General features: G+C 37.7%; 1 protein-coding gene across 4 annotated transcripts; it reads left to right on the top strand.

Moving 5' to 3' along the window:
* Nucleotides 1–644: 644 nt before the first annotated feature.
* LOC117434277 (B-cell receptor CD22-like) lies at nt 645–22,156 on the top strand. Of its 4 annotated transcripts, none has more exons than XM_059011270.1 (20): nt 645–896; nt 2,398–2,456; nt 3,392–3,466; nt 4,271–4,624; nt 6,046–6,330; nt 7,591–7,848; nt 8,445–8,711; nt 9,277–9,537; nt 9,973–10,236; nt 11,414–11,686; nt 12,269–12,553; nt 13,010–13,273; nt 13,989–14,264; nt 14,955–15,039; nt 15,689–15,761; nt 16,180–16,292; nt 17,210–17,303; nt 18,034–18,143; nt 18,467–18,551; nt 21,351–22,156. In XM_059011270.1, the coding sequence occupies exons 2-20, from the start codon at nt 2,444–2,446 to the stop codon at nt 21,540–21,542; spliced, it is 3,627 nt and encodes a 1,208-aa protein (XP_058867253.1). In that variant the 5' UTR covers nt 645–896; nt 2,398–2,443; the 3' UTR covers nt 21,543–22,156. The 4 variants fall into 4 exon arrangements, with proteins under 4 accessions (XP_058867253.1, XP_058867254.1, XP_058867255.1 ...); XM_059011271.1 differs by having other exon boundaries at nt 2,384–2,456; XM_059011272.1 differs by lacking the exon at nt 2,398–2,456 and having other exon boundaries at nt 646–896.
* Nucleotides 22,157–22,220: the final 64 nt, after the last annotated feature.

The following is a 22,220-nucleotide window of genomic DNA, read 5'->3' as shown; positions in this document are numbered from 1 at the left end:
TTGATAAAAGAGTTTGCGTCGACCCACTGGTCTTTTTGAGATCGATACCTGTGTTTTCTTTTTCGTTCTTTGCTACCAGTCACCAGTCAGTTGTTTTTTTTGTTTTAGTTTTTTTTTTTTTTTAACCACAGGTCCTTATCAGTGACATAGTGTACCGGAAATTGATTTGGTCTTCTTGTAAAATAGGAAGTTTGCATTGCAACATAGTGAATCGATTTCACACCCTAAAGCTCAGACAACAAATACAACGTTATACATATTTTCATTACATCTTTGGCCTTTGGCTTCGCCCTTCGAGGTACCCCTGCCCATAATTTAGTTTGCTGATAGTGGAGAGGCTGACTGTAGGGAAGCCATGGGCAGAGGGGCAGGGTACAATACAGTAGCTTTCTGGTAGATTTTCACTTCCTGTGCTGCAGGTTACTCCAACGGCTTCACAGCACACCATCAGACACATGACCTACAGCACAGGAAGTGTTGTACTTGATAAAAATAAAAAACAAAACTCAGCTGTCTGATGTGTTGCACTTGTTCAATGAATACTCCCATTTGGGGAAGTGAAAGTGTTGGTGAAGTGTGAAGGCAGGCCTGGAACCTTGCACCACAGCTAGTGCATTCTCCAGATCAGTGGACATGCAAAACATACAGTAGCACGCAACAGGAGTCCTACTGCAGTTCCAAAAACCATTGTTTAGTCAAATCTTAAGAAGCCTCCGTGGCGGAGTCTGGCATGTAAGAAAGCTGTTTGCTCCTTCGAAGTAAAAACAAACACATATTTTTTTGTTATTATCAAGTCTGAACGCTTCGTTGTTACTTCTCTCTTCTCACTGGTTGAGCTCTTTCTGCCAGTCGATTTATAACTCCAAAGTGGGGCTTCAAAAGCGGCCTACTGCCTGGTAAGTATTGTTTTTATTATTACTTTGATAGCATGTATTATTATAAATTGGGTAACACTTTACATTAAAAGTGTCGCTAATTACTGTGTATTTACATAGTAGTTACTTAGTAAATATGTGTGTACTTACACATAATTACAATGTTATTAGTTAGAATGCACTTAATGCGTACATTTGTTTTGCATGGTGTAACCCTAATTGGTAACACTTTATATTAAGATGCTGCTTATTAATCTTGTATGAATATGTAATAGATGTGTAATAACTGTGTTATAGCGTGTTAATAAAGCATTAGAGATGATTTATAACCATGCAATAGCCATAGACGGAATTACGTTTAAACATCCCAAAGTACAATAGGCGGCTAAAAACTGTCCCCTTTATAAAAATGTAATTCTGTCTATGGCTGTTGCATGGTTATAAACCATACATGATGCTTTATTAACACTTTATAACATGGTTATTAAGAATCTATTATATATTTATAAATCATTTATAAAACTGTATTAAGCAGCAGCATAATATAAAGTGTTACCCCCTAATCCTAATCCTGAACACTAACTCTAACTCTAAACCTAACCCTAACCTTAACTTTTTTTCTGATACAATTGTGTACTTACATATATAAGCACACTGTGGCACCCCCCTTCCTTGAGAACATTTTGGACAGATTATTAAAATTATATTTCAAATCAATCAAAGAAAAAGAAAACCACAACATTGGTTAATTTACTTGGAATTAGAACCCATCGATGAATGGAATGTACATACATTATATGTTAATAATAACACTTTTTAATAATTTTTACCTCACCCCAAACAGTGATCTTACATATAAGTTTGATTTTGCGGGTTGTACAATGACTGGCGGGTTTTAATGTCAGTATGCAACTCACTTGGGTGGTCTGTACAATTACATATACATTGGTGCAAAAAGATTTACACGCTAAGTACATGGTAACTATGCATAATAACATTGTAATTATGTGTAAGTGCACCTGCATTTACTAAGTAGCTACCATGTAAATACACAGTATTTAAAGACACTTCATGGAAAGTGTTGCGGTTTTTTTTTTTATCTTGACGTGAGGATGTCTTTCAGAATTCATTTTCAGCTTTTTACGACTTGAATGCATCCTCTGTGCCACCTATTGTGAACCGTGTCTGTGTGAGTCACTCACAGCTGTGTTCCCTCTTCAACTCTAAAAACATCAAATTAAAGAAATGAATGGGTCAATGCTTTCAGATTTAACAAACCTTGAAAAACATCTTTTTTTAACCTTTCTTTGATACATTTATAAAAAAAATGTTTAAATGATCAATCATTTATCTATCTCTGTATCTATCTCTATCTCTTTTGACATATCTAACTTGCTTCTTAACCTGTTTAAGCATATTCCTATAGTACATTTCTCAAAATGTTTTTGACTTTGTTCTTTCCTGCAAGCCATATTTCTTTCTTTCTTTTTTTGATTGATCAATCTTAGTCTTGTTAAACCAGGTTGCTTTAGGTACAGCAGAACCTCAGAGATACGCTCCCCTTGGGAATGGAGGTTGTTTGTAAGTCTGAAATATCTGTAACTCTGAAAATCGGTTTTCTGTGTCTTTGATGTGCACGCCTGCTATCTACACCCTCAGTCTGGTGAATAATACAAGGATACAGCACAGTCACACAATACTCATATTATTATGGTTCTAAAGTCTTTGAAACAGTGCTATAAATGGAAAAGGCCTACAGTTAACATTGAAATCATAACTGTGGCACAAAACCCAGATTTAAACGTCCAGCAAAACCTGGGTTAACTTAGTGCTTGATTTTAAACAAAATGCATTTGTGCAGTTTGCTCAGTTTGCTTTGTTTAAAACTGAAATGTTCCTAGTAAAATTGCCTTTGAAATCTTCCTCACCTTTTTGTCTGGATGCGTTTGTTGGAACAGTAATCGTGCCACAGGGACAGGGGACAAGAAGGAAATCTACACAGTACACTGCTGGCTTCTAATTAAAGATAGGGGAAATATCTATGTAAGCAAATACAGCCCACACACCTTAGAGAAAAATAACCTCCAGTGCTGGGAACCCCTTGGGTCTGCACTAATGTCTAATGAAAAGATACCCCCTGCACTGTTTGAACTGGGTTCTGTCTTCCCATACCGTTGAATAATATAACATTCATCGTCACTTTTTAGTTGTTGCTCAAAAGAATTATGTTCATAGTTCATTTTAAGGAGGCAGAAATCAGTATAAAGCTTTGTCTTTGAATGATACGGTTTGTGAAATGGTACTCTTTTGGTTATGTGCTGATCATTGTTTGCAACAGTATTAAAATGTACCTGGGTGGAAATATCCAATATATAGGTAATATCCATATGCGATTCATTATGAAAGTGCGGTTCTGATTGGACTGTAAAAAGTTCCAATAAGAAACAAGGTCTCTACACGCTTGGTTGTTGTACTTTTTAAAAAAATTCTGCAATTAAAGTTTGTTTTTGGTTTAGGTCTCCAGATTTGGATACCGTGGGAGGAAAGAAACATGGTCTATTTGTTGATGGCTATCTTGTCCCTTTGTGGTGGTAAGAATATCATTTGAAGCCACAGGTTCATTCGTGCTTTCTGTTTGCTATGGACAGACAGGCATTTCAGTTGATTTTAATTATAGGGACCAGAAAAAACAGATGTGCTTGGTATAACATGACATTTAAATATATTGTTCATATTTACAGTCGGTGTCATGTTATTTATTTATTTATTTTTTGTATAAACAAGTATTTTCTTACATTTGAGTAGCTCAAATTGGTAATAAGTTAATTAGAATTATAACCAGGGCTTCTGAATTTCGGTGTTTTACCCTGAGTTTTATTAATTGGGCTTTTAAATTAACCAAGCCTTAATTTTTCATTTACAAGCAGAACGTACAAACGAGATTGTGACATGTTAATAAACTACTAATCTTTATTAAGAATAACAAATGAAATATTTTATGCCGGAGAAACTTTATCACAATCGCTATGCCTGACAGTATTTACATTAATAAAGAGGAGTCACTTCTGCTTTTAGATGAAAAAGAAACGATTTAAAACCCCATTTAGTTGTTTCAAAAAAGAGAAATAAATTTTATCTACTAAAGTCAGTTGTGATTGAGATACACGAATAGCTTAACAGATATCAATTGAATTTATTAGAGGAGTGTAGAAAAGTCGGGGCAAAAGCCCTAATTCTAACCCACTGTAGGTTGTGAGAAAAATGCAGAACAGCGTCCTCGAAATATATGAAAGAATTTTACAAATGCAATGCTGAATCAGTTTGGTACCAAGACTATTTTACAAATCCTTCTAGTTCTTTTTTTTATTCACTGGTCATCTGTTTTTATTTTTAAGCTGCGGATGTCATTATAGAATTTAAGGCATTGTACCAGGAAAAAGAAGGATCGTGTGTTACGATCATATGCAGCTTTAAGTGGCCTAGCATGGAAACTGGAATTTGGTGGAAGAATCCTATATATGATCCACAAACAAAGGACTATAATAAAACAACAGTGTACCATGAAGATGAATCAATTGTGGACCCAGAATTTAAAGGTCGTACTGAATACCTTGGTGACAGGAAAACCAACTGTAGCTTCAAGATAAAAAATCTGCAGCTCAACGACAGTGGAATATACAATTTTAGATTTATTGGAAAAAATGATTATAAGTGGATGAACAAACAAGGAGTGAACCTTTCAGTCACCGGTAAGCTTGCTTTGATCTTTTCTTTCAATATTCATTCTCATGAAGAGATTTAATTCTGAAGTTCTTCTTAAATACTCGCCTCATGTTAAAAACCATTACTTTTTGGTTTAGAGTCTCAAAAGCTATTCACTCCAAATTGTGATTAGAAAAAATTACAAAATTCCTGAAAGAAAAAAAAAAATTATTATTCTGAATTGAATAATAAAAATTTAAAAAAAACATAGGATAACTGATGAGTTTCTAATGAGTTGTTTATTTCTGGTTTTAGTAACTTTATTTATTTATTTATTTATTTATTTATTTATTGGTCCTTTCTGAAGAATTTGCGCAAATGACAATTTGGAGTAAAAAAAGGCTTTGAGAATCTATCTTACTGACTCCCATATGAATTGTAGTTTCCTTTGAATACGAAAGAAAAATACATTTTAAGTTTACCCCAAAACATTCTGTAAAATACTGACTTCATTCAAATGAATCTGTAAAACACTTGGTAAAATTTAAGTTTTTTTTTTCAGTGAATGCATTTATCATTTATAATCGAATTTCAGATGATGTCTTTCTTGTATTAGTCATTTGTGTTGACTTTGTTATGTTTAACTTGGATGACATGGGAACACTAAGCTATTGTTATGAAGAAACTTTTTAGACCAACCAGAAGTTTCCATTCCATCATATTGATTATAATTCTGATTGGCTGGCTTTATAATTAACAAAATTCTTATCTGACTTCAACACTATCTAGAGAAAGGATTACCCACTAAAGTCCTCTGAATGGACAATTTACTTTAAAGATTGTCCTAACGGGGCTTCCAATTGGCGCATCCAGTAAAAGCGCTCTGCGTGGAGTGCAGGATGCACCCTATAGCCTGGAGATCGCAGGTTCGAATACGACCGTGACCGGGAGTTCCTAGGGAGTGGCGCACAATTGGCCGAGTGCCGCCCGGGTAGGTCGGCAGGGGAATACATGGTTCACCGTGCATCAGCGACCCCTGTGGCCGATAGGGCGCCTGTGGTTCTGCAGTGGAGCCGCCAGATCTGTGTTGTCCTCCAGCACTATATGTCAGGTGGCCTCGCTGTGGATCCTCAGTGCGAAAAAATGACGGATTGGCAAGAGCACGTTTCGGAGGACGCGTGTTCCAACCATCGTTTCCAAAGACGGCGGGGGGGTTGCGAGCGGTGAGCCGAGGATACGGATAACAATAATTGAGCATAAAAAATTGGGGAGAAAAACCGGGGTAAACAAAATTGGCGACGACTAAATTTTGAAAAAAAAAAAGTTGTCCTAACAAAATCAAAATATTTATGAAAAATGTTTATCATAATTCATGAAAACATAAATTACAATGCACCGGGGTATTGTCTCGGTTCAACTTTCCTAGTGAGCAATAAACAAACATTTCCCTGTCCTTGCTTTTTCCAAGAAAACCCCTGTAAAATTGACATTGAAACCCCTTCGATCATGACTGAAGGGAAAGAGGCCAACTTGACATGTGCTACTAAAGGGCCTTGTACAAACAATCCAAAATGGCAGGACACACAAGATGGCTGGCAGTTTAAGAGAGTGCAGAGTGATGAAATTGGAAAGCCCAGATCAGAAACACTCACATTTACTCCTACCTGGTGGAATCATACCAAGACGCTGAAGTGCCAGATCGAAGGAAACAAAGATGAGTGTGCGGCAAGATCCGTTTTCTTGGACATTCAGTGTAAGTTTATGAAATGGTTTAATACTGCAGTGAGACCATACTGTATAGTCTGTGGGTCTCTTTTCATTATTACTTGTGAATGTGGATTCAGATGTCAGTTATCATTCTACTACTTATTATTAAGGCTGTATTTTTTTCACTGTTATCACAGATTTCACAGTTTCTAGAAAACGTACCCATTGCAGTGTGATATGTAGTTACCCTGTGAAATTTCCAATTTCTGAAAGAATAGTGTAAATATAAATATTTTTTTATCACTTAAAAATAAATACAGCAAACGTTTACCTTATTGACACGCTGCCTGTTACACTGCATTCAGGAACCTGGCAGCCGGTTTAGTTTGCTTCCGGTAATGATTGAACACACACTGCATAGAGCTGTGTGATTTCTTTAAAATGTCTTCAAAGAAAAAGACACCAGCTGCATCAAAAGATCGGAAATATTTCTGCTAAAGATCGCTCTGTCCAGACCTGAAAAATGTTTTAGTGTTGACCAATTTAAAAAATAATTAGTCCAATTAGGTAATTGAGAACAAGTAATTCCATATATCATTTCATGTTATTTAAATGGGTATTATGCAATGGGTACGCCCAGTGGAGGAAGAAATTGGTCTTCTGATCCATTACTGCTATTAGCTTGGCTATTAAGAAGTTTTAAGACTGTCCAAAATATGTAACTATAAGTCATATGTTCCCTTCATTTCCTCTAAACAAGGAGACACAAATAAGTTTTGCTGGGCCAAAAATGAGAACACAATGCATGCAAACAGTATTTTTAAATAAACAAGGTTATGTGGTTCAACAAGGCTACAAGTTTATTGTCCGTTGTACTCCACCAGGACCTGAATATCAGACCATTGTCTCTCCTTTTTAATTGCAGAATTCTTGTTCTTCATTTGTGCATCCAGTGTGGTAGTTATTATTTCAGAAACACGTGTATGGGTTAAAATGAAGAACAGTAATATCTGGGGTAGCCGCAGCTATGGCTAAAAAACTTTGCATCACCCTCTGGAGTTAACAAATTTTGCTTCACACGTATCGTCAAAGCACACTGGCTGGTACAACCAAACTAAAACAACCTAGGAAAACAAAGCAGGCAAAAACCTCCATAAATCGAATGAAACACCTCTGTGTAAGAACAGAACAGAACGCAGATCACGCAAATTTCCGACAGACTGATCTGATAGTGTGGGATCCGATTATCAAGGCATCTGATTACTGGTAGCCCTATAACATACTGACTAGTCTTTTCTTTTAATAGATTCTCCAAAAGAGACAAAGGTCTCTTCAAGTCACGCTGAAGTGAAAGAAGGAGAAAATGTAACCCTGGTTTGCACTAGTCAAGGAAACCCTCCCGTCAATACTAGGTGGATTAAGAATGGACTTGGACCAATCCAAAACCTTACAAACAAATTAAAGTTTGATGCAATAGACATTGAGGACAGTGGGGCGTACTACTGTCAAGCATCAAACGTGCTCGGAAAAGAGAATTCGTCCGTCATTAACATAGACGTGAAATGTAAGTGTGGGACCTTGTATCAACTTCCAGATTTGTTTGAAAATGGGATGTGTTTGTGATATAGAAACGACACTCCTGAAACGATTTCAGAATTTTGAGATATTTAATTTAATGGCAGCGCCTTAGACCACAAGGCATGAATAACCATGTACTTACATGGTAATAACAGCCAATGGTTCCTATTCCTATATTGGGTAACACTTTACATTAAGTGCCTCTATATTCCTGTGTATTTACACAGTAGTTATTTAGTCAATGCATGTCCACCTACGCATTATGCAATGTTATTATGCATAGTTACAATGTAATTACTGTATAACTCTAACCCTAACCCTAACCTTAACTCCACTAACCCTAACCCTTTTCTAACAGAATTGTACTTAGGTATATCGTGGAAAAAAATATACCCGTTAAGTACATTGTAACAATGCATAATAGCATTGTAAATATGTGTAAGTACACATGTTAGTAACTACTATTTAAATACACCGCAACTAGAGTCCAATGTAAAGTGCTACCCTTTTCGCTTTATTGTTTTCCTTGTGTTCTCCTGGCTGGCCCTCAATGACTTAACTGGTTTGTGTCTCTCTGCTCAGATAAACCGAAAGGAACCCGCATTCTTGTTGCTAAGGAGGAGTTAAATGAAGGTGACAGCCTCACCATAGAGTGCCTGTTCAGCAGTTGTAACCCAAACATTACCAGCTACACCTGGTATGGGAATGGGAAGCTAGTCAATCCTGAAAGTGGATCAACATTAGAGATCAGTGATGTCACTTACCAGAGTGATAAATACAAGTATGAGTGTGAAGTTAAGAACGAGGTTGGATCTAGTAGATCAAATCCAATAATTTTGAAGGTTGCATGTAAGTTTTGACCCCTTTCATTGTATACATTTTATAGGAATTTGTATCAATTTGATGTGACGTGTCCTTCTTTATTAAGGGTTCATATTAAATTTTACCCAACAGTTAATCTTACTAATTTTGCACTTAGCTAGATTGGTCTTAAATGTGCTGTTTTTTTTAAAGAAAGACATTAAAGCAATTATGTATTTTCATTGTAAAACAGACGTCTGGTACTACATGAAGTTCTCAGTTTGCTTGCCTTGACTTCCAGGAAGTCTGTTGCTGCTTTACTTCCTGGGCATTTCTTCCCTTGCAGGGTCATCTGAGTTAATGCAAGAAGTGCTTGCAAACAAGTCTAGTCTAGTGCCATATATCATGTTTGCTAAAACACATGTTTATGGTGAATCTGTGGAAGTGTGCTAATGCCGCGATTTCCGAGGAATTCCGTTATCCGTGGGTTTGGTCTGCCCCTAGATGTGGCTGCATTTTGGAATGATGTTACAGTAGATCTGAGGGGAGTACCAGGGTTGTAGTTATAGCGACTGTACCTTCCTTATGAGTCACATATGTTTTCTTTTGATAGATCCTCCAAAAGAGACTACCGCCATTTCAAAACCTGCGGATGATATAAAAGAAGGAGCAGCGGTAACCCTTGTCTGTTCCTGTAAAGGAAACCCACCAGTTAATTTTTACACCTGGTTTAAGGTTGGACAGGGAATAATCAATAACTTGGAAACATTTGAGTTTAACAGCATAAGTATTACGGACAGTGGGGATTACTTTTGTGAAGCAAAAAACCAACTTGGTGCACAAAACTCATCCATAATTAACATAGATGTTAAATGTAAGATCTTAAATTTAATTTTGTGTGTGTGTGTGTGTGTGTGTGTGTGTTAAACATTAACCCTCTAATTCCTAGTATTGTTCCAGCTCTTTCATAGTTCTGAATCTAAAAAATTGTGTGTTATTTCTGAAGAAACGTATATATGTATTTTTGTTTTAATGACAGTACTGCATACAACTCCAGAATAATTTTTAAATCAAACGTTTAGCTGGAATTATGCCAAGACTGTTGAAGGTTAAACTACTGTATGAATGAGTCAGCCAGCGCTTCTTAAACTCTCCATCCGTCCAGGCGTAATTCCTTAGAAACAAGACACATTTGAACGTGCAATATGATCGATGCATTGCCCGTGTATTGTGCTGATGTGCCTTTCTCAGTTATCGCATCGATACGCATTCAGTAATTTGCTTCTCTACCTGGTTTTCTTTCTCACAGACGCCCCGAAGAATGTTCGTATTGAAAACAGCCCCCAAGCGGGGAAGATACTAGAAGGAGATGAACTGTCTTTAACCTGCAACACAAGTGGTGGCAACCCAACACAAATCTCCTTCGCGTGGTACAGAAACGAGCACCAAACTCACGCTAGACAGACTCTGAAGTTTGACAAGATAACTCGTGATCAGGCAGGAAGTTACTACTGTGAGGCTACCAACAGTGCAGGATCCACCAAGTCAAGCCATGAAAACATAGATGTTTGGTGTAAGTGCTGCCCTGCCTTTTTATTCATCTGAGTGCTAGCCATTGAGACGCCATGCTTGATGCAATCGTTTGTTAAGCATAGCAGTGGTGATATAAGGAGAAACAGAGGATATGCAACATGCAATAAAAGAAATATTTAGAAACTATAAAAATCACTACTTTAAGCACTAAGCTTGTTTATTTCAGGATCTGTAGGCAATTTTAATATAAGCCCATTTATCAGTGTCCCCAGCCTACAACACTGTACAGCTATGGCCAAAAGTTTAGCATCACCTAGATTTTTAGGATTGAGGCATGAATTTAAAAAAAAAAATCTATATGAACATAATTTAGATTTTTTTAATTTAACATCATGTAATCAACGTAACTGCAAAATGATATCGCAAAAGTCTACCGGAAGCCATAATAGTAGTACAGTTTTTCGTATTAGATTTCAGAATGTTTTTTCGTTAAGTGTGTGGGATAACTACAAAGCGGTGAGTGATTCAATATGTTATGGTAAGATTGGGCAGCAGGTTTCATTCGACTTCATGAAGCAAACTGAGTTCATTGTACTAATGCGATGATGCAAAACATTTGGCCACAGCGTAGATGATTAGTGAAGCAGGTGCAGATACTGCACGTAACAATATTCTGGCAACTTTCTAATTATTTTGCTGTTTATATTTTAGCTTTAAAGATTTAGATATCTTATTCCTGCCGTACCTGCACACATAACTCTAAAAGAAGAAACAACAGCTATCAAAATGTTTGTACCAAATACTTTCATAAATTTTACCTGCCCTGCACTTCTATTATTGGTTAAAGAAAAGGGCTTGTAACCAGGAGGTCCCCGGTTCAAATCCCACCTCAGCCAGTGACTCATTGTGTGACCCTGAGCAAGTCACTTAACCTCCTTGTGCTCCGTCTTTCGGGTGAGATGTAGTTGTAAGTGACTGTGCAGCTGATGCATAGTTCACACACCCTAGCCTCTGTAAGTCGCCTTGGATAAAGGTGTCTGCTAAATAAACTAATAATAATAATAATAATTCATATATTACTGTATGTCTCAAATGTGCGATTCAGCAAACATATGATATTGTATATGACTTTTTTTTAAACGTACTACGTAGGAGATATAAAGTCCTAAGTAGAAGATATAATTCAGGCTCCAATATCTTACTGTTTCCATTTTCAGATGGGCCAACAGGAACTCAAATTGAGACGAACCCGTTGGAAAAGACGATCAAAGTGGGACAGGCAATGGCTTTGACATGCTCTTCAAGATGTAACCCTCTGCCAAGCTACTCCTGGTACAAACACAACACCAAGTCCATTGACAGGTTGGAAACAACAGAAAAAGTTCTGCAGTTTCACACAATAACTGTAAGCGAAGCTGGAGAGTACCACTGCACCGCTTACAATAATATCGGCGCGGATAATTCTTCCAGCGTCACCCTGAACGTCCTTTGTAAGTGTATAAGCATTCCATTTACACGTTACTGGTTCTTAATTTTCTTAATATTTGTTTTGCTCCCCAGTTAACACGACACAGCACCTGCAGACAGTCTGTAGATTTTAAACAGTGATTGCTTTGGAGTATGCAGATTGCAATACAAAAAGAAAAAGATAAATAAATAAAAAGATATTATATTAAGTGTCTCTAATAACTGTGTATTTACAAAGTTGTTACTTATCAAATGCACGTGTACTTACACAGCATTACAATGTTATTATGCACAGTTACAATGTACTTAAGGTGTAAATGTTTTTTTGCATGATATAACCCTAACCCTTTACTGATACAATTGTGTACTTAAATATATTATGCAAATATACATTGTAACTTTGAATAATAAGATTGGAATTATATCTAAGCACTGCTACTACTACGACTATTACTACTACTACTACTACTACTACTACTACTACTACTACTACTACTACTACTACTACTACTACTACTACTACTAATAATAATAATAATAATAATAATAATAATAATAATAATAATAATAATAATGGGAAATCTCTTTTCTATGATTCTTTACAGATGCTCCAATTAACCTCAACTTAAGCATGGAAAGTGATTTAAAGGAAGGGGACCTGGCTGTCATACAGTGCACAGTTGAAAGCAACCCAGCATCATCCCTCAGCTTGATCCGCAGAGATACAAAGACTGATTGGAAAGCACAGAGGGAACCGCTGAGAGAGGAACTCCCCAACTCAATCAAACTGACCTTCCCAAGCCTACACAGTGAGGATGCAGGGATCTATGCATGCAGTGCCAGGAACTCAGAAGGGGAAATGACAGGAGACGGGGAACTGACTGTAAAATGTAAGTGCAAAAGGTATTATTATTATTATTATTATTATTATTATTATTATTACTAATTTAGCAGACGCTTTTATCCAAAGCGACTTACAGAGACTAGGGGGTGAACTATGCATCAACAACTGCTGCTGCTGCAGAGTCGCTTCCAATAGGACCTCATTTGTTTTACTTCTCATCCGAAGGATGGAGCACAAGGAGGTGAAGCGACTTGGTCAGGGTCACACACAGGGAGTCAGTGGCTGAACCTCCTGGTATCAAACCCTTTTCTTTAACCGCTGGACCAACAAGCCTACTATACATATGAAACATGACCTTTGGGGGGCAGTCTAGTGATAGATACACACATGCATGGCTTATCTATTGACTGTTTATTACCATGTCACTAAACTTCAGCAAATGTTTAATTGTAATCAGGATTAAACTAAAGGCCCTAAAGCAGCATTTTTCTTGTTGCTTCAGATGCTCCAAAAGACATACAAGTCCAGACTCCTGGGGACATTACGGAAGAAAACACTGTAATTCTGAACTGTGAAAACCATGCCCACCCACCAGTCAGCCAGTACACCTGGTTTAAAGTGACAGAAGGTGCAGTACACAATGTGGGACAGGAGAGGGCGCTGCAGTTCATGTCCATTTCCTATAAGGACCGGGGAGATTACTTCTGCAACGCAAGGAATGCGATAGGGGAAGGAAACTCGTCTGTAATCAGGCTAACATTAAAATGTAAGTATGTATGGGGCCCATTCTCTTTTAAATATAGAGCATGAAGCACATCTATTTACACATTTTAACAGATTTGTTGTGTGTTATACACTCCACATTGCTGTTCAAATAAATGTTGGTATTTCTATTATGAATCATAATGTTTTTTTTTTGTTTTTTTTGTTTGTTTTTTTTGGTGCTAGGAACCCACATTATAAATGAAAATCCAACACAGATTGAAGTTAGTAAGGATAACAGTTGTGGACTATACTTAGGTCACAGTATTTTAAATGTTAAACTATGGGATTTTTGAAAGGTAATTAATAGACAAGTAGGGATTTGATTCTCTATACAATCTCTGTGTCCCCCCCCCACAACTATCAAAATGGTATCTTTTCAAAGTGTGTACTCTGTTGATTGGATAGCCGTTATTCAGGAATGTTTTTTCAACAGACTTCTATATAAAAAAATGCAAATGGGAGAGTTGCACTGAAATGAAGATTTCTAGAATTATTTACAGTATGACGCTGTAGGATACCTTTCCAACCAGTGATGTCACAAAACCCGACAGATTTCTATCACTGGATAAAATACACAGGCAGCCTGAGCAAAAATTCAGTCACTAGCATTGCACTCGCAATGCTCAGGTGCCGTTTTGAGTTATTTCCTATTTCATTCAACACTGTGGGTTAACCATGTCTAACGTGATGTAAACGTTTTAATCATTTTGCCGCAGTTCCTCCTAAAAACACCACAGTTTTGCACAATATCAGTGCCGCCGGCGTAACAGAAGGAGACACGGTCATCCTGGTGTGTAGTTGCCTTAGCAACCCCCCTGCTGAAAGCTTCAACTGGTACAGAGATGCAGGAAACAACAGGGAGACCCCCGTTTCCTCCTCACAGAACCTCACCATCAGTGACGTCACCAAAGCCAACGAAGGTCTTTACTACTGTGTGGCGAAAAACACCCTCTCCAGTCAAACGTCTGAGAAAATCACAATACTGGTTTCTTGTAAGTTCATTCCAGGCTCCTGTCGGGTTCCTAATTTGTTAGTTGTTGTCACAATGTTATTATGCAGAGTTACAGTGTATTTACAGATCATCTCAATAGTAAATATGTTGCATCATATATGTAAGTACACAATTGTATCAGAAAAGGGTTAGGGTTATAGCTAGGGTTAGGCTTATATCGTGCTGAAATATTTACGCAGTAAGTACATTGTAACTACGCATAATAACATTGTAGTTATGCACAAGTACACATGTATTTACTAAGTAAGTAATATGTAAATACACAGTAATTAGACACTATGTAAAGTGTTACCCAAACAACGAGCTGAAACAAAAATGTAGACCATTCATGTACTTGAGGAAAAAGACAACTGGGGGCATATACACATATATTTACTAAGTAAACTACACTGTCTTCAAATATTAAGCTTGCATTGTAAAAGTCGCCTTGGATAAAGGCGTCTATCAAATAATAATAATAATAATAATAATAATAATAATAATAATAATAATAATAATAATAATTAGAGACACTTCACATAAAGTTTTACCTTTAACTTTGTATTCTTCATCAAGTACAATACAAGACACCTAATACATCACAAAACAGGACTCACAGCACTTATGAAGCATTAGCTGAGACTTCTGTTTTGTAAATAATGCTGACAGGTATTTACCTTGTTCGTTTTAGATGGCCTGGTTATGAAGGCAGCCACCTCAGCCGCGGTTCTTGTTGTTGTGCTATTAATCTGTCTGGTGATCGTGTTCATCTGCAGGTTAGTGTTTATCTGTGCTGCATACAGTAGTGTGCGCATGTATTGCAAAACCCTAGTGCTTCTGCTGTTTTGATGTGCTGTGTGTATGAAATCAAACCACTGGAACTTAAGATCTTGGAAAATGGCTACAATTAGTGATTTTCTAATTGAATTGATGATTTGCATAGGCCACACATGCAATTAATTTAAAATAGTGAGAGAAAAGGCTGGTCAAATGCACAAGATGTTTAAAATGCCTAATTAAAGCAGAAAATGGTGTATCATTTTCACACCTGAGTACCTATTGTTTCTATATCTCTGATTGCTCAGCGGAAATTGAAATTCTCACAGCTAGGTATATAAAGGATATATAATGTCTCAATCATTAATTTCTATACTAGAACAATCCAATTTCAGGCTTTAGCATATTTTATTTATTTACACTATACAGAAAAGGAGTGCTGACCATGACTTTAAAATCCATTTTATTTATCTAGTACACTGTATTTGGAAAATCTGCAAATCAAGAGGCATATGAAATAAACTTGCAAACCACCTAAAGATCTTGCAATCCGTACACAAAAGGGAGGACAGTGCTAGTACTGAAAAAAAAGAAATGGATTTAAAGGCTCGGTTGGCAATAAATGTAAGCGCTTTTTTGTTTTCACAGATGGAAGCAAAGAAAAAACACTCCAGGGAGCCAGGATGGAGAAGATACCTGTTTTAAACTGATAAACCACATGGTACAGTTCGTATATTTCAGCATTTAATACCTATAGTCTTATCTTGTGAACAAATCCCATTCTATGCAATACTCAATTAAATTGTTAAAAAAAAACGCTAAAGTCCCCTCTTCTTGTGTAATAAGTCGCTTCTATGAAGACAACATGACATACAGCAATGGTAAAAACATGCTTTTCTTATTAACACTCCAGGACATTTTGGTAACACTTTACACTGTGTATTTACATAGTAGTTACTTCGTTTTTTTGCATGATATTGCCCTAACCCTTTTCTGATACAATTGTGTACTTACATATATCGTGCTAACAGATCTGCACGTTAAGAACATTGTAACTGTGCAGAATGACACTGGAATCATGTATAAGTACACATGCATTTACTATGTAACCACCATGCTCGGCGCTTTTCGATCCAAAGGGCACCAGGAATGACACCCGTGAAAATCTAGTGATGGACTGGGTGAGCGACCCTCAACGGAGCAGAGAAGACCTGTCGGACGGCATCCACAATCCAGAGTCCCTTGATTACATGTAACTATGCTTTTTACTTACCATGCTTACCAGAGGCAGCATCCTGTGCACAGCACGCTGTATAAAGGTGGTGTATATGTAATGGGCAGTGTTGTGTGATACACCACCGTTACTGATTCTATCCCCTGTCGGTGAGATGAGGTTAAAAGCACCATAACTAAGAATGCAGACGCGCCCGGCTCTTTTGCATAGCGGTTAAGGCGCTCGCTTGCTGTGCGCGGGGTCGCGGGTTCACCCCCAGCCTCTCCCCTGCAGCGTAGACAGAATACCAAACTCTACAACTGAGTAAGATAAAACAGAACCTAAACTAAACACACATTACACACACACATTCAACACCGACCGAAATATACGAAACAAACTCAGTGAATGAACAGTCAAAAAAGCAACATGTAATTAACCCTGAGAGCTGTGAAGAATTTGCTAAACATACAGTTCAAGTACAAGTTTTGTGTGTGTGTGTGTGTGTGTGTGTGTGTGTGTGTGGGTGTGTCATGGTGTTGCTGAATAATGCTATACTTAAAAAAATAAAAACGGTGTAAGCTTTGCTGAAGTTTTGATTTAGGATTTCCAGCGTGTGCATCTCCCTTTTTAAAAGCATAGAAAAGCATGGTGAGGACATGGCAAAGCCTGGGAAAGCTTTGTAAAGCCCAGAGAGGTATGATCAAGCCTTTAAAGAAGCATGGCTATGGTAGAGGGGAAGCTGCACGATGACCAGGCACATTTAGAGTGGTAAACTTTTGTAAGAGTCACGACAGGAGCAAAACACATAAAAGATGCTGCTGTGGTTATCGATTGTTGAAACATTTCCATTTTTCATCTTCATCTTTTTTTCCCCCCCTTGCACTTCTGCTGGTGGTTGCAAATCTCTTTAATGTGGATTTGGTGAAACATCATCTTCTTCTTTCTCTTCCAAGCTCTTCACGTCAAGGAAGATCTCGCAGTCAGCCACCACCAAGTGAAGCCGAGGTCGTGTACAGCACTGTAGCAAATCCAGCCCCTGCACAAAAGGTGAGGCAGACGAACAGCATCTCACTGACTGAGGCATCAGCCAAAATGTTTGTCTTCTTGATGCAGGGGGTGGATTCAGTGAAAGCAGTAGGGTTACCCTATGACTCCATGTGGGACAGTTCAGGCTTTTCAATTCACACCACCCAATGCATTCTGGGAAGTGTAGTTCTACTGTCTAGGGTACCTTTCACAGCAGGACTACACTTCCCAGAATGCATCGGGGTGCGAGTTGAAAAGCCTGAACTGTCCCAAACTGTCCTAGTGTACCTGGAGTCATAGGGCAAGTATGGTGCTGCATTATGACACACATTATTTCCCTGTAAAGCACTGTTATAGTTATAGACATGTGTTAATACCTGTGCTTAAAGGAAGTCCTCAGTTTGTTTGCCTTGCTCGCCTGTTGCTGCTTTACTTTTGGTCATTTCCCCCCCAGCAGTGTCTTATCAGTCAAAGCATGCTCCTGGCTAAAGAGATGTCAGTCACTAGGGGAAGCAGCTGATTGGTTATTGACAGCCGGCGAATGGGGTGGGGGCAGTTTCATCTTCCAGGCGCAACACCATCTAAAAGCACTGGCACGAGAGATTTATTTAACATAGTGCAGTGCCAGATCTCATATTTTATAAATGAAATCACATGCTTGCTATAACTGTGCTTCTCTGTTGTATACGTTCCATTGCCTAGATTGACGTGTCTTATAGACCTGAAACAATTTGTCTTTGTGTAACTACAGGGCAGAGGTACTGAAAACCCACACTGGGCCACAAGAAATAACTGTCAAGACCAAGAAACTCTTAATTACGCATCCCTGCAATTCCAAGGGACTTCAGAGCAGCAGAAAGGGTAAGCATGCTTTTTCATGCACGTTTTATTTTATTTTATTTATCTATTTATTTGGCAGACGCCTTTATCCAAGGCGACTTACAGGTGTTACCGGGCAGTACAGGGTTACAATGCAAGCTTGATATTTAAACACAGTGCAGTTTACAGTAAGTGCAACTACAAAAATACAAGATGAACTAGGATGCAGCAAGTTATATCTACAATGACATAGTACTGCAATAGTGCAAGGCTAGTGCAGCAGCTGAGGATCCAAGAATGTGGTGCACATACAGTTAAGCAGGTGCAAATCTAATTTGATGATTTTTTTTTTTTTTTTGTTTCAGGTCAGCAGGTAAAGAAAGAGTCAGAGGAAAGGAGGCCATATCTGATATCTACAGCACAGTATGCAAGCCACGCAAACCCACAGAGGTATACTGTCCTTTCCCATCATGCCCTAGGTTGCATTAACCTGAATGAGCTCTTTCGAAAGAGGTCTATTCTTGCATGGCTACACTGGGGAAGCGTTTCAGCAATGACATCACCAGTCCCAAATGCATTTAGTTTGGTGCAGTGGGTGGTTTCCTTTGTGAGTACATTAGGTTTGCAGTGAAGTCCAGCTACTTCTGAGGATGAAAGAAATGCCGGTAAAGTTCTTGTAAGTCTTGTTGATTTGTTTGCTGTAACTTCAGGTAGCTAGCCAAGTACTTCTATGCAATTGAATTGTTCAAACCTGAAGATAATGTTAAAACACAGCGAAGCAGCTACAGACACCACGAAGGCACGAAGTCAACACAACTCATTGGATCAGACTTGATGGTCTTCAGTAAGAAAAGAATGACCATAACTGAGGATACCGTCTTAATTAGCAGCCGATTTTATTTGTTGCAATACGTCGGTAGTTTTGCAGCCAAAAAGATGCTTTGACTGGCACTGCTGAGGTGAAATGACCTAGGAAGTGAAGCAGCAACAGATTTCCTGGACGGCAACGCAAGCAAACTGGGAACTTCCTTAAAACCTAGTGTAGTACCATTTAAAAAAGATAAAAATACAATACAGTGCTCCCCCTTTATAACGCTGTAGTCGGGAGCTATAGTTAAGAGGCCATGCTGTTTGTGTTCCGCCTTATAACGAGAATACTAGTGTTAGTATAAAGGGGCAAATGGGAGCCATGACCGTACCGCCTTATAACCTGTTCCGCAGTATAAAGGGCTGCCTTATAAAGGGGGGGCACTGTACATGTTTGATATGTGTTTCTTTCAAAACTGCACATTTCAGACCTACAGCATATAGTGCAAGGAAATACACTGCAGGTAATATTTATAATATGATTTTATTAACTACAATAACTTTAAGAAAACCATGAGAAATGTCCTTTTTTTTAGAAAAGCAACTGAGAACTGAAAGTTTTCTAATCGTTGAGCGATGACTTGACCTCTTATCACCGACAAGTAGTGTTGAAATGACTGATTCGTAATTACACTGCTGAGTTCTGCATTTGATAGGAAATGCCTCAATTATTAAGTTCCCTAACTGGCAAAACTGAACTGCAACTGAAGATATTGCTGCATACATACATGTGATAAAGAAATGAGGAAACTAATATTATACTACTTTATGTTGAAGAGAAATGTCAAGCTTTAAAATGATTGAGGTGGCACATCTAGACTATCTATGTGATTTCCCCCTTAGAATGTGAGCTAATATTCAATACATAACTGTGTGAATAAGTAACTAACTTCAGCCCTTGAATTGGGAATGAGTAACTAACTTCAGTCTGGTCCTTCTGTAAAGCTTTTTAAACATAGTGAAACTTGTTAGTTGTGCAATTCACCAAATAAAGAGGATCTTATTAACACATCAAACAGTTAGTAATGTGTTCTTTAGATCCAAATAAAGAGGATCTTATTAACACATCAAACAGTTAGTAATGTGTTCTTCTTTAGATCCAAATAAAGAGGATCTTATTAACACATCAACCAGTTAGTAATGTGTTCTTCTTTAGATCCACTTTGTATATTTTCTGTTTCAGTCATTACAACCTTGCAGTCCTTAATCTCAGAAGATTAAAAGAACCATGTGATCAACAGGATCTCAAGCATGTCTCTGAGTACAGCTGGTACACCCGAGTGTAACCATTAACCTGTCCCTCCTGCAACACTTCCCCGAGTGAATATATGAATAAAGAGAGAATACTCCATTCACTTGTATAGAGCACTGTAGTTATCCCACAGATGCGGCTGACTTAATGAAGGAAATAACCATAACACTCAGAGATTTGTCTCAGAGATTTGTCAGCCTTTAAATACCTACCTGCATGAAAACCACTGGGTGTGAGAAATTTTGATCCAGCCACTTATCCCTTGGTGGTATTTATTTCTTTCAACCACAGCATTGTTGAAGGATGGAGCATAAACTAGCTATGTGACGCTAATAAGAGAAATTATCTTTCTTCTGAGGCACGCTCTTAAGCAAGAGTCTAAATATGTATTTCTGGCTGATTTTATGACTGACGTGTCAAAATGTCAAAACAGTAAAAAAAAATATAGATTTTTGCAATATGTTCAAATGCATTTCCTGCCAGCGTTACAGGGTGTTACACTAAGTAGCTAGGCAACGGTAGCCGGTTGCACAATCAGATTTGAATGATGTTTCAAAACTCAAAATTAATCCTTTACTCTGAAAGAGGATTGTTTTATTGCTCCTCAACAGTAAATCAAATAAGATGAGAATGAAGGGCCCTAGATATGTGATAAACACATCCATTGCTTGGTTGCATGCTCTGATTAATAGATTACAGGACAGATTCTTCTTCCAAAGTGCCATTAGCACATTTCTTTCAGAAAGGAAGAACACAAGCAATATGCTTACCAAACTAGTTTCTTCTGTGTTTTATTGTAATGGATGTGTTCTTAATTTTTTTTCATCCAGAAAAACAATGCGCTAATGACTAGGGTTACTCTATGACTCCTTGTAGACTAGGGCAGTCTGGGATGGTTCAGCTTTTCAATGCATTCTGGGAAGTGTAGTCCTGCTGTGAAAGGTACCAGAGACAGGTAAAGCACACCAGAATGCATTGCGATGTGAGCTGAAAAGCCTCAAACTGTCCTCGTGTACACGGAGTCACATGATATCCCTACTAATGACGAGAATTTAGCTGTAAAAGTGCCCTAGTTTTAGGTATGTGAGGATAAGTGGGGCAAAACTCTAAATTGTATTTTGTCTTGGCAGCAAGAGAAAGGGGATTATGAGAATTACAAGGTCCCTCCTGGTGCCCGGAAGCAGAAGGATGATGAAGATGATTGCGAGGAACTGAATTACTCCACCATTGTGATTCCCGCGAGAGTGAATAAGTGGGAGTCTGAATCCGATGAGGAAGATGAGGAGGAGGAGCGCACTCAGTACACACACTTAAAACTGTGACGAGAAATCCGTTATGAGCAGGGCTGAGCAAAAAAATTCCAGTATTAGTTGGATCGAATGGGATAGTTACTTTTATATCCCTGTCACTGCCTGCATAATTGTACCACGTTACATTTTCTAGCTGTCTATCTGGCATGTAAGTTTTGGCAGGGCAATTTCTCAAACCCTGTGGAGTTTACACAAACTGTTTTAAAAATGGCTAAAAATATAATTACAAACAAAAACGGGATATCAAACTCACCACAGCCTATGGTTGAATTAGTAACCGTTGGAAACATGCAGCTTGTGCTATTTCATTTGGGTTTTCTTGTTCTGAATATTATTATTTTATTTTTTTATGCAAATGAATTTAAAAGGCAGAGACATGGCACTGTTATTTTTATAGTGGCTTTAAAGAGAAAAAATACAAACCATTAAGTAGGCAATTTTAGCTGTTTTATTTGTTAACATACTTTGTATATTTCTGTATGTCTGTATTTTCTAGACATATTGTAATCGCAGAAAGGTCAAATATGGTCAACTACTAACTAAAACTGAAAACTGTGTTTGCAATAACAATTATTTTTTTATATATAATAAAGATTTTGATAACTAATAGAACATGTTTTTGTCATTATTATTATTATTATTATTATTATTATTATTATTATTATTAATAAATGAAAGGTGAATGCAGGG

This window comes from Acipenser ruthenus, chromosome 41, assembly GCF_902713425.1.
Source record: "Acipenser ruthenus chromosome 41, fAciRut3.2 maternal haplotype, whole genome shotgun sequence".
NCBI lineage: Eukaryota > Metazoa > Chordata > Actinopteri > Acipenseriformes > Acipenseridae > Acipenser > Acipenser ruthenus.
This window is presented reverse-complemented; position numbering and strand designations above follow the sequence as displayed.